The sequence below is a fragment of the Homalodisca vitripennis genome, unplaced genomic scaffold (genome assembly GCF_021130785.1).
Source record: "Homalodisca vitripennis isolate AUS2020 unplaced genomic scaffold, UT_GWSS_2.1 ScUCBcl_2169;HRSCAF=6654, whole genome shotgun sequence".
Taxonomy (NCBI): Eukaryota; Metazoa; Arthropoda; class Insecta; order Hemiptera; family Cicadellidae; genus Homalodisca; species Homalodisca vitripennis.
In genome coordinates this window covers 60,508-74,341 of record NW_025778305.1, presented here as the reverse complement: position 1 = coordinate 74,341, position 13,834 = coordinate 60,508, and the positions used below count along the sequence as shown (strand labels likewise).

Here is a 13,834-nt window from a genome sequence, read left to right as displayed (position 1 = left end):
AAATTGGTTTTCATTAATTAAACTACATTCATTAAGATATTTATTTATTTTTCCGACAATGAACATCTCAGTTATTTTTTCTATGCTTGAAAGCAAGGCAATCGGACGGTAATTAATATAGGCCTCTCTGGGCCCCTTTTTGTATATTGGTCTAACAATGGAAGTTTTTTAATTTTCTGGAAATACCCCCGTCGAAATCGATATATTTATAGCTTTGGCCAGAACAGGAGCCAAGGATGCAGATATACTTTTCAGATCTTTATACCTCATGTTATACCTAATGTTATTCCTCATTATATATATTTTAACGATAATTATTATATTAATATTTATAGGTAAATTACTTTGAGAAGGGTAAGGTAATAATAACTTAATTCTTTCAATGATTTATTTACCTAAGTAAGTTTATTACCTTACCCTTCTCAAAGTAATGTACTACATATATTAATATAATAATTATCGTTAATATATATATATATAATGAGGAATTACGTTTCATTTTTTGAGTAATAATATATTTAAATCGTTTATACATATATACATATATATATATATATATATATATATATATATATATATGGGACTTATCATGGAAAATAATGTTTATATAATAACAGTCCTTCTATGTTAAGAGTGAGCCATAAGTACAGTACAAGATATGCTATTATAACTGGACAAACATAGACCGCAGTTTTATGAGATAAAACAGATAAACATGGAGAAAATGTTTTAAACTAAAATACCATTAACAATAACTGCAGAGAAAAATAATGCAATATTAAAAAATAAAATTCAAGTCATACTTAATCTATTTATCTTTATATTCATTTGACGAGTTTTATAATTCTGGGTTGAGCTGAGTTTTTTATACAACTGCAATGTATCAATTTGTGTTTTTGTCTATTTATTTAAATTATTGTTGCTAACTTATTGTTAATTAATGAAATATATTATTATTGTTATTGTTTTAGTTCCATACTTTAAAAAAGTTTCTTTTTTATTATTCATAATTCTTGTTAACTTTTTCTGTATTTAAAAAATTGATCTGTGATATGGCTAAAAAGCTGCAACTATTGTGGCCTTTCTTATGGCGCTATTCAATGTATACAAAATATATATTCTATGAATAAAGAGATTTTCAATTCAATTCAAGACAAGATTTAAAACTAATTCTAGTGGAAAGTTATATACTTACACTTCCAAAATATTTGTCCAACAGCTCAACATATCGATGAATTATTTCCAGAGTTAAAAGTTCATTGTCATTTTGCTCAATAGCACAACAGAAATACAAACTAGCATACCTACAAACAAAAAAACATAAGATATAAATTGAGATGAAAATGTGTTTTAATCCTAAAAATAAAATAGTTATTGTCTTCAAAATATTCTGAAATATATAATTTTAACTTGTTTTTAAATTGTGGTTAGGTATCTCTAAAAAAAGGATTACTTTCACCAACATTAATGGTGGGATGATTTCAAGTTAGTATTGAAGTCGTTTAATTTGTGTGTGTGTACAATTAGAAGTCATCAATAATTAAACTTCCAAAAGTTAATTTCTTTTTGGAAGTAAATTCCCAAAAATTATGGTATAAGTTTCAAATAGCACATTCAAAAAATGTAACATGGGATAAAATTTTACAATCAATTAATCATTTTTATTTGTTGTAAGCACTCATACAAGTTCTTAACAAAGTCAAAATTCAATCGTTTAAGACTAGGTAAACAATAATTAAAGAAAACGCTAAATTATAACATGAATTAAAAATTACTTTAAGCAAAAAATTATTCTAAGTTGTAAGTTACATAAATTCATCTTATAAATTTAAAATTTTAAGTAGCCTATTGTATATAAGATAAAAAAGGTACAAACTAAACTTTACAAATTACAACAAAATATAATACTGAAATTAAAATCTCTTTTAGAAATAACACTTAGAAAACAATTTTAAACAGATTGAAACATAAAAGTGTATATGATTATAATCTAATTACGTTATTTTTTTCACATTCATCAAAAGAAATCTGATTTATACTTATGAATTCATGGAAGCTATAGAAAGGATTGGATGATAACCATTTATAAAATTCTCTTTTAAACATCAGCCAAGTATATGCATTTACTAAGGGTTGTACAAATGTTGAAAACTAATTGATGACTATATGACTATTTTGTGTTTTACTAAGGCGGTGGTAGTCTATAATTGATCTACTGTTCATTTGTGTATATCTGAATGAAATTTCAACATATTTGTATTTTTATTATACAAACAATTAAATAATGTTCAGATTTGTTATTGTCAAAATATTTTGTTCTACAAAGAGAGTTCTACGGTGAGCCTTCCTCTTGCTTTATCCCTCAGTGTTTTTTTTTTCTATTCTACATTTATTTATTCTACATTTCTTGTGCCATAGTGAAATTATCCCATAGAATTAAACCGTACCTCATAATAGACATAATAAAAGTAGGCAAAATAGGCTGTTGTAATATAACTACTAAGTATGTATAAGAGAGAACACATTTTTTGTACCATGCTATTTAGCTAACATACATAAGTTAGTTAAAAATCACTACTTTTATCTAAAAATGTATCTGTTTATATAATTAAATAATGAATGTAATTAAATGTATTGCTTCCTTAATAGTTTTCGAGCAAGTCACTTTCCAAGCAGTATATGACTGAATGTTACATAAATTTTACCTTTTGTAAACAACTTTAACGTCCTTCCATTCCAAAAAGCTACACATTTTCGGCTTTCTTGCCAAAATTGTTGTGATGAGTTCCCTTGTTATTTTCTTCTTCAGCTTGTCAGGATGAGCAACATACCACTTTTGGAGGCGCAGTTTCCCTTGTCTACTAAAAAGTAGCATAAACTGCATCTGAAAAATATTAAAACTTTAATGATATATCTTAATACTTATGATAATTAGTTCAACAAATAAGAATATTTTCTCATGAATAAATTAAAGATAGTCTGTTTTGTGCGACATTCTATATTTTAGTTGCAACCATTAACAAGTAAATACTACAAACAACTCTAAACTAATTAAACAGTTACTTTGAAGCAAACATGTTAACAGAACCAACAAAAAGTTTGTGGAATTGCTGTATTTTTGAAACTAAATTAAAATAAATTACTATAATAAACACTTACAACAATATTCTAAGATATTTGATTGCTATTTCAAACTACTACTAAATACAATTTGTAAACTGAGGATACATGAGCATAATTTTAAATATCTTGTCAGTCTTAATGCTGTATTATAATAACAAAAATGTATATTATTGTAATCAAGTTACAATTAGTTACTTAGTTGTTGATATATTGGTCTTTAATAGTGGGATGTATGTCAATCAGTTGTTTTCACAGTTCTTCTGTGTTTATAAGTTTAGCTAGAAACACTCTTACCAGTGTCAATATGATATTGAAAATACACTGGCTTAGCTTGTAAAATGGTAGCGACGTAATTGATTGTTATGGTTCCTTTATTATTTATGAGATTGTCACCATATATATATATAAATTTAATTATTTTAATTTCGAACATGATTATTGTTATGGCTATAGATGTTAATATCGATTGATAGGGTAGGGTACGATAAGCGGACCCTGTTTTTTATATATCGAAATTGGCAAACGATATTACTTAATCATAACCATCGATACAATCAATAGATACTGATTCATAATTTTGAACTGTTAACTTAAAAAATCTATATCAACAGCTGTTAACACTTTAAAATAATACACGTAGGGTAATATTTCAATTTTACATAAGTAATTTTGATTACTAAAAATGGCAGTCAATTTTAGAAAACTACACGACATTGATTTGAAAGATGATAAGACATATTTTTCGTGGCTTCAACATGTTGGACTTGTACCGAAAAACCCATTATGTGAAATTTGTGGGAAAGAAACAACTGTAACTGTGAGAGGAGCAAATATAGTCATCTTCAGCTCTCCTAATTTTGGTTATAATTTGTTTGATCACTGTAGATATAAAATTCATATTTTGATTTAAAACATATGATTGTTATTGAAGACTATAGGTACTATTATATCGACTGATAGTCTAGGATTTGAGATGTGAATATTAGGTATCGATGACTACATTCTTTGATATAAAAAACCGGGTCCGCTTATCGTACCCTACCCTAGTATTCCATACATGAATATTATGTATCGATGATTATACTACTCAATATAAAAAACTGGGTCCGTTTTTTGTGCCATAAGCGCCAATGAAGTCCACACTGATGGAAAAGGGCTTCCCCACATGATTATATGAGCTTGAATTTAAATTATCTTGAGGATTTTGTTATTTTTTCTAGCCAGAAGTGCGAGGTGCAAGGAAAGTAAAAAGTAAAGTAGTCTTATTTTACCAGGTGAAGTTAGGGCCAAGAAGCCCTCTCTAACACTTAACCTAAGGTGACTTTCGAACCACCACCAATGGCAAAGTACGCAGGCTGCTTAAAAGGACAGGATCGCGGTCACCCATCCAAGCAGCAATCACACTCGACGTTGCTTGATCCGGTTATCTTGGTACCGTTGTACCCGCTGCACTATGCCATTGGAAAGCACCACTAAAGCCGGCACTGATTGCCAGAGGCATTTCCAACATCATTTCTGTTGGGTCATTCCATATCAATTCAACCAAAGAAAAAATCACTTTCTCACCCACCATCTCAGATTTTGATGAAACTTGGCTTGTTTGTTCTACCCATGAAGATAAAGTCACCATGCCAAATTTTAAACACTCTACCTCTTACCGTTCCCTTTTTATAGCCTTTCAAAGTTTTGCATTTCCGCAAATTCTAACCTATGGATATCGCAAAATGAAGGACGCTTACGTTTCGAAAATAATTTGTAACTTTTTTATTTACCATTAAATCTCCATGAAAATTTATAGGCTTATTCTTAAAACAATGAAGATTCTAGAAAAAAATACCTTAAACCTCTAAGTTAACCTACTAGGGCTGAAAAAAATATTTTGTTTGCATCTTTGTATATTTTTTAAAGGAAGACATAGTTTAGCGTTACATTAAATATCGTCGAAAGGGTATGTGATAATCACAAAAACTTTTTTTTTCTAAATCATCCTTACTAAATGGGCTATCAAATGATGAAAAAATATTAATGGGGTTTTGACACCTTTGTTGTGTTGTATGTTATGTTAAATATAAGTTGTAACATTTCAGTTTTACAGATTTTACCATGTCCTAGAAGTATTTTTTTTTTTTTTTTTTTTTTTTTTTTTTTTACTGGAATTTGATAAATAGCAGACATTCTACTAAACCAAGATTTAACTTTAAAACAGTACAAAATTTGATAATAACACATTTAATTGGGTTTTTTCTTGTTTTTAAAAAAACGTAATATCTATTTGCACTATTTATCAGAAACACAGCACTAATTCATGCAGCACACTTTGAAGAAAACTACAAAGACCTGACAAAAATGTTGGTGTATGTGAAAACCAAAATAGAGAATGTATGTTAAGGCACTGTAGCCTATGCCCACCAAAGGAAAATCTAACAAGTTTTTTACTTACAAAATTTGAAGATTATGACGAAGACGACTCAATTGAATTTAATCAGTGGGTTTCAACCGACAGATCTCAAGTGATTACTCAAACAGCAAACATTGAAGGCTATATTTAAAACCTAACATCTAAATTGGAAAAACTTGTTCCCCACTCCTTCATTGCTGTCGCAATCAAAGTTTTTCAAAACCTGTAGTGTCATTGGACTTCAGTGAAAATTACTCGTCCACGATCCAGGATGAAGCCCAGGGATACCACTGGACATCTGATTCCTGCACTGTACACCCTATTATAGTTAACCTAAGCAGTGTTGAAAATGAAAGATTAGTGTTGTCTCTGTATAATATCCGATGACATGAAACATGATGTTTCTATGGTCTACAAAATTCAAGAAATTGTGTCAGAGTACATTAAAGAAAATTATTCACATGTAACAGAGATTCACTACTTCAGTGATGGCTGTGCAGACCAATATAAAAATACATTTAATTTTATCAACTTCTGCTTGCATGAACAAGATTTTAAGATCAAGGCACAGTGGTCGTTTTTTTGCAACTAGCCATGGGAAGACAGAATGCGATGGAATTGGAGGCACCGTGAAAAGGTTGGCAAGAAAGGAAAGTCTTCAGAGACCTCTTGGTAATTAGATTCTGTCTCCATCACATTTGTATGAGTTTGTAAATCAAACATTACAAAAGTTAATTTTTGTTTTACTTCAATAGATGATATGCTTAAAACACGTTCTGACTTAGAACGCTTTGAGGACGTACAAACAGTCCATGGAACCAGAAGCTTCCATAACTTTAATCCGATAGACAGTTCAGGGAACTTGGAAGCATGGAGGATCAGTTCCGATGAGAAACCTGCCCTGACATTTAACTTGAGGAATAAATCAACATCATTTGTGACAGAAGAAAATTTGAATCCATCATGCTACGTGGCTTGTAAATATGATCTATAGTACTTTAGAATCACATAACTGAAGTGAATAAAGAAGAAGGTGATGTGACTGTTAAATTTATGCATCCTGCAGGGCCATCACCATCATTTCATTGGCCAAAGCTAGAGGACATTTGCCCCGTGCCGATACCTCATGTACTTGCAATTGTTGATCCTCCTTACATTTCGACCGGAAGAACCTATAGGTTTCCAGAAAAATGTGTCCGCTCAATTGAAGAGAAATTTTCAAAACTCCATTAAATGTTTTCCTGTAAAATTTGGAATGTAATTAAGATGTTGGAAATATTAAATAGTTTATATAGGTAAGTTAACACATTGTTTATTTTTAATTTTTGAGTTTGTTTGAAATTAAGTTCTTTGAACAAGATGATTCAGGTTAAAATATGATGTTATGAATTGAATAATAAAATATACCTTCAGATGTCCTGAATAATAATGCAAGCCTAGAGATCATTATAATCCCTGGAAATCCTTATTGCTCAGTATAATTGAGCAGAAAAAATAAATTGGAAACCTATTATTTAATGTAATGAAACACAACAAAGGTGTCAAAACCCCATTAATATTTTTTCATCATTTGATAGCCCATTTAGTAAGGATTATTTAGAAAAAAAGTTTTTGTGATTATCACATACCCTTTCGACGATATTTAATGTAACGCTAAACTATGTCTTTGTTTAAAAAAAATACAAAGATGCAAACAAAATATTTTTTTCAGCCCTAGTAGGTTAACTTAGAGGTTTAAGGTATTTTTTTCTAGAATCTTCATTGTTTTAAGAATAAGCCTATAAATTTTTCATAGAGATTTAATGGTAAATAAAAAAGTTACAAATTATTTTCGAAACGTAAGCGTCCTTCATTTTGCGATATCCATAGGTTAGAATTTGCGGAAATGCAAAACTTTGAAAGGCTATAAAAAGGGAACGGTAAGAGGTAGAGTGTTAAAATTTGGCATGGTGACTTATCTTCATGGGTAGAACAAACAAGCCAAGTTTCATCAAAATCTGAGATGGTGGGTGAGATGGCCTGGTTGAACTGACATGGAATTACCCTGTTATTATTTAGGCTTTCCTCACTTTAATGTCTATTGTACTACTCTTCTTTACATTTATTTTCTTATTTAACGTTGAAATTTTGACAAATATTGTGAAGTGGCTAAAGTAAATATTTACGAATTTTAATACTGGTTTTCCATTGAAAAATAATTTTTATGTTCATCAAGTACTTTTAGACAAGAATATAAGAAAACTACTTTTAATTTTACAAGTGCCATAAACTTTATTCCGCTTAAGAAAGAGTAGTTAAGTAGTAATATTAAACAGATTACACAAAAATGTGCTTACTTACCATCCTGTGATTACAAAACTAGGCTGACTTGCTCAACTCCAGTAAATACCAAGTTACTCTAACAAAACTATATCAGTACCCAAAGAGTAGTTATATTTAATAATTATAATTCTTCAGACTTTTATCAGGTAATAGATTAGTGACTTACAAATACAAATGGTTTTACAGCTCATATTCCCAACAACAAATAATAACGACCACTACATTTTATTTGACACTTGAAATGAAGTCTGACAAATGTTATGTGATTGTGGTGAGGTGACGACGGCGCCTGAGATTAAAAAAATGTAAAAACAAGGAGATACTGTCTGTGAAATTTGCAAAGAATTACGTAGAAAGAGGAAAAGACATGGTGTTGTTATATTATATAACGCTATATTGAAAGAAGGCAATGAAAAATAATAGAAAAAGGTTAATTCCTAATGAAGTCGACTAAAACAAATTTGTACTTTCACAATACAAGCTTTTTCCGGTAATGGGTGGTAGTAGTCAAGATATTTGTACGTCGTATAAAATAGAATTTTATCAAATAATAAAGCTGTTACATGTGCAATATTTTGTAAAAATAATAGTTCCATTCATGTGTTAAAATTCGTGATGAAGAATACGAATGTATGAAGTTGCTTTCCAAGAAATCAACCAAGTAGGTGTACAAAGCAAGTTATTTGAGGTTAACCATAGTCATCAAGACGGTGGATGATGTGGGTAGTTGTATAAATGTGCATGTCTGTAGAGAGCTTAATTAATCCTGTAAATATTGTTATTGACAGTAATATTGCTCTGAACGAGAAAATTTATAAATTGGCATAATTCCAACATAGATTTTATGGTAATCTTCCAAAAGTTGAAAAGGTTTTGTGTGTTCACTTTAGATCTCAGACAGTTCGGTCAAAAACGGTTAATCCAAAATCAAACGTTGAGTCTGCTGATTTTCCTCCTTTAGTCAAAGGAGAAAAATCAGACTGATTGACTTTACCAAGAGTCAATCAGTTTGAAAGACTCTGAATACAGAAATGAAGGTAGGCGTACCTGAACTTCATTTTGATAGTTTTGAGAGCCGAGTTCTGGCCCAGGGGCATCTTTTTCAAAGGGTTCATTCAGCCTCGTAGCCAAATCAACGTTTGGCACTGAGGGTGATGTTTATATTGCATTTAGAACCTTTTTTATCAAAGAACAATGTCTAAGAGTGTTTTATGCGCCATCTGACCTGAGTTGTGAGTTTAATTATAGCCATGAAAGACTAATTTATGTTAAAAATGCGCAATATATCCGTAATAAAATTCTCGAGCTAGAGGTTTTGTGTGACCTAAAGGCCATAGATATGTGGTTAGTATGTAAACATTAGTTAGTAGAAGATGAAATAAGGAGTTTCGGAAATATTGTCAATCTTAAAAATAAAAAATATTATTGTTGGAGTACATCAATTGGTGGGGTTGCTATTTTATAAAAAACAAACTCTCTTTTCAAAACTAGGCCTATAAATCTGAGTGAATACTGTGAAGAACACCAGGATGAATTTACTGGATTACTTATTCCTAGTCTATGGCTGTAGCGGCAATGTACAAGCCACACAGTGATAACCTACAGTTTCTTTTTCCTTTTAGAATTTCGTTTGATCAAATCAAATCAAAAAACATCTTTATTTCCATTATGGTACAAAAAATTTAGAAATCATAGGAGCACAATTTGACATGTATAATATAAAATATTATATATATATATATATATATATATATATATATATATATATATATATATATATATAAGTAGATAGTAATATGGGGTTCCTGGCGCACTTTCGGAGCCGACCGAAAAGCAATGTAAAATACTGTTCAATGTACCATAAAGGAAGCTGAGAAATAACACAGCAAATCTCAATGAAAAATTAACCGAATCTACAGTCGTTCGTCTCCAAAAGCGATCGGTACATTACTATCTACTCTGTGGAATGAAAAATTAACCAAATCTGAGCTTCTACTTTCTTAAGCTGTGCTTTGTAAAATGTTGTCAAATCTGCTACGAATAAAGGAAAAATCTTCGAAATCTTAATAAAATTTAATCAATTTAAAACATTTTTACTAAAAACATACTTTAATAAAAAACTTTTCTACTAAATAGTCACCAAACAACATGAACTCACCAAGCTCTCTACAATTTCTAGCATTAAAACAGTGCAACAAAGATGAATTCAGTGAATTGCCGGTTTATTCTCAACAACAGTTGATACCGTCTTTAAATGAAACAGAATTAAAAGAACTTGTAGAGTCTTTTGCAGAAAGAACGTCTAATGGAGTGTTTTACTATCGGCAAAAAACGAAAAAAATAAGGGATTATATATTTAATATAATTACGAAAGATATTGAAAAGGAAGTAAAAAATAAACAAACAGAGAGTTTTCATCGTTTTTTTATGACATTTTTCCCATATTATACGTCCTTTCAAGATAATCAAGACTTAATTGATGAATTTCTTAGGAATTTTTGTGAGTATCAAGATTTATCAACACAATTCATTAAAGAGCATTATAGAATTTTTCTTATAGAATATAGCCACATTTTGTGTGAAACAAAAGGTATTACTGTAGATAATATTCCATGTGATTCCTATGAAGAAAGACACCAACTATGGTTATCAAAACAGTACTATGACGTGGGGAGGGACTGCAAGTTTTAGAGTTAAGACTTTATTCTACAAAGTTAATTGTTATAATTTCTTTATCTTTTATAGTCTTCTTTCCAGTAACAATCAAGTGTAATTTTTCATTTTTGTTTAATTCTTTAATGACAGTCGAGGTGTGCTACTACAGACCGACCATCACGATAATCGCTTCGCCTGCGTCATATCCGTAGTGATATCACGCCGTGAGAGGCGCAATCGTTGGTTTACAAGCACCATTTAGTTAAATAAATTTTTCTATCTAAATGGAGCGCGATAAAATATCATGTCCGTTCTGCAAAATAGAAATTTTAAGAAAAAACTATGATCGCCATTATAATTCTAAAAGTCATGAAAAAAACAAGCAAATTTACAATAATGAACTAAATTATTTAAGACAGTGGGCTAGAGAAAATAAAATTGCCGATCACGAAAACATGTTTAATATTGAGAAATTACGTGAATTAAAGAGAAATTTCAAAGTTGAAAAGAAAAATCTCGACCTATTTAATGATGAAAAACTTCATTCAATAGCTGAAAAGTTGGCTATCGGTACTAACGATAAAACCAAGTCTGAAATGATCGAAGAAATTGATAAAACTCTTAAAGTAAAATCCGAAAATATCATTGATGTAGAAGTTTTATCCTCAATACACGGTCTTTTCAAGCAATACATTTTAACAAACTTGAACGACAATTCCATGTCAATTTACAAATATCTTTCAATTATGCGGTCAGAAATTAAAAGTTTAATCGAGAAATTTCAAGAAAATGTTAAAAATATGAAGGGCTATCTCTCTTTGGAATGTGAATACGAACGAACTTTAGTGAATGGTGAACCGCAAACATGTCTAATGTATTTTACTATCAAAGCAGACGAAATCTTTGACGTAAACGACTTTATTACTAAGCAATTTAATAAATTAACACATCGAGAACAAACGAATAATCCAAATAAAGGTTCCGGATGGACATTTAAAAGTTGTAAACAACTAGTTTTGAGCCTTAACAAACACGAAATGATGAATGCAGGATCATACATCGATTTACCAAAGAATATCAAAGATAAAAAAGCTTGTATAAATATAAAAAATAGAGATGATTTTTGCTTTATTTACTCAATAAGATGTGCTATTGAAAAACCAGAAAGAGACTGTGAACGTGTAAAGCAATACGAAAAATTTGTGAATGACGAAATATTTTCAGGTTTTGAGTATCCAATGTCTCTGAAAGATATACAAATATTTGAAAAACGAAGCTACAATTCCAAGTACAAATATCCAAAAATGTCTATAAATATCTACAGTTATGATGAGAAACTCAATATTGTTCCGTTACAAATTTCTGAAAAATATGATGCCGAGTTAGAAATCGATTTATTGTATGTTAAACAAGAAGAAAAATCTCATTATGTTTTGATAACCGATTTAAATAAACTCGTGAGTTCTCAGTTATCCAAGCATAAGGAAAGAAAATTTCTTTGTAGAAGATGTTTAAGCCATTTTTACAAATCTGGAGATTTAACAGATCACTTAGAAATTTGTAAAAATCATGAAGTTTGTAAGCCAATTATGCCATTTCCAGGTCAAACAACTAAATTTACTAATTATCAAAAGAAATTTAACCATCCGTACGTAATTTATATGGACTTTGAGAGCATATTGGAAAAGATTCCGACATGTAAGAACAATCCAGAAAGATCAACTACAACCAAGATTCAGAGGCACATTCCTTATGGTTTTTACTCTATATTTAGTGTCGAATGTGACCAATCGCATGTACAAACCGATATGTTATCGTGCCAAAAATGAAGAAGATTTGAAAAACGTCCCGACAAAATTGTTTGAAGAACTCAATAAATTATCGAAATACATAGCGAAAAAATATAATTCTAAGAACATGAAACCTATGAAATTGACAGAAGAAGAAGAAATTTCGTATCAAAATTCAAACGTTTGTCATATCTGTGAATGGTCTGCTTATGATGTTGGGTCAATTCAGTATGGTTTTACTCCTGATAGTTGGAAAGATAAGAGTTATAATAAAGTGAGAGATCATTGTCATTTAACCGGCAAGTTTCAAGGCGCAGCTCATGCATGTTGCAATCTAAATTTGAAATTTCCTCAGAATATTCCCGTTTTCTGCCACAATATGTCAAATTACGATACTCATTTGTACATAAAAGAATTGGCTAAACAGTACGGTAATGTTGATTTGATTGCAAACACCGATGAAAAATATATAAATTATTCTGTAAATTCTGGATATGGCTATGAATTCGAAGGTGATAAGCCAAGAAAATTCATCAAGTTTTCGTTTGTAGACACGTTCAGATTCATGGCCTCGTCTATAGAAAAGTTAGCTAAAAATCTAAAGAGAGAAGACTTCAAACATACAAATCATTTTATACAAGATGGACTGAATGAGATAATAGAAAGACAGCCAAATGACGACGACGAGATTTTTAAAATTCTATCTGGAAAAGGAATATTTCCCTATGAATTTATCGACAGTATTGAAAAACTTGATTACACAGAAGAATTGAGAATTCAAGATTTCTATTCACTTTTGACAGATGAGAGCATATCTGAGAAAGATTTTCAACACTACTTAAATGTTTGGAACAAATTAAAAGAGAAAAATCTAGGAAATTACTCTGATCTCTATAACATTCAAGATGTTCTATTGCTCGCTGATATCTTTGAAAATTTTAGGAATATTTGTTTGAATTGCTATAAGCTTGATCCAGCACACTATCTAACAGCTCCCAGTCTTGCATGGGATGCTATGTTAAAATTAACGAAGATAGAATTACAATTAATTAGTGATTATAATATGTATTTAATGATCGAAAAAGGTATTCGCGGAGGCATTTCTCAGTGTATTAAGCGATATGTGAAAGCAAATAACAAATATTTAAAAGATTTTGATAAGACAAAGCCCGAAAACTATTTACTCTATCTCGATGCAAACAACCTTTATGGGTATGGTCTTATGCAAAAACTGCCGTTTAGTGATATCAAGTGGATGGATCCTAAAACGTATACAAAAGAAGAGTGGCAAGAAACAATTTTAGAACTCACTGGCGACGAAGATTATGGCTATATTCTCGAAGTTGATCTTGGATATCCAACGAATTTACACGAACATCACAAGGATTTACCTCTTGCTCCAGAACATTTTAAAAACAAACTTTGCACAACTCTACTGGATAAAACTGAATACGTTGTTCATTCGAGAAATTTGAAGTTCTATTTGGAACAAGGTATGATTTTGAAACATGTGAATAGAGTTATTGCATTCGATCAGAAGCCTTTT

At 30.3% G+C, this 13,834-nt stretch overlaps 1 protein-coding gene across 2 annotated transcripts; it reads right to left on the bottom strand.

Moving 5' to 3' along the window:
* Positions 1 to 1,121: 1,121 nt before the first annotated feature.
* LOC124371874 (AP-1 complex subunit sigma-2-like) lies at positions 1,122 to 8,144 on the bottom strand. 2 transcript variants are annotated; one of them, XM_046830238.1, is made up of 3 exons: positions 7,862 to 8,144; positions 2,706 to 2,884; positions 1,122 to 1,304 (listed from the first exon to the last, which is right to left on the bottom strand). In XM_046830238.1, exons 1-3 carry the CDS (start codon positions 7,862 to 7,864, stop codon positions 1,184 to 1,186), a joined length of 303 nt encoding a protein of 100 aa, XP_046686194.1. In that variant the 5' UTR covers positions 7,865 to 8,144; the 3' UTR covers positions 1,122 to 1,183. The 2 variants fall into 2 exon arrangements, with proteins under 2 accessions (XP_046686194.1, XP_046686195.1); XM_046830239.1 differs by having other exon boundaries at positions 8,010 to 8,144.
* Positions 8,145 to 13,834: the final 5,690 nt, after the last annotated feature.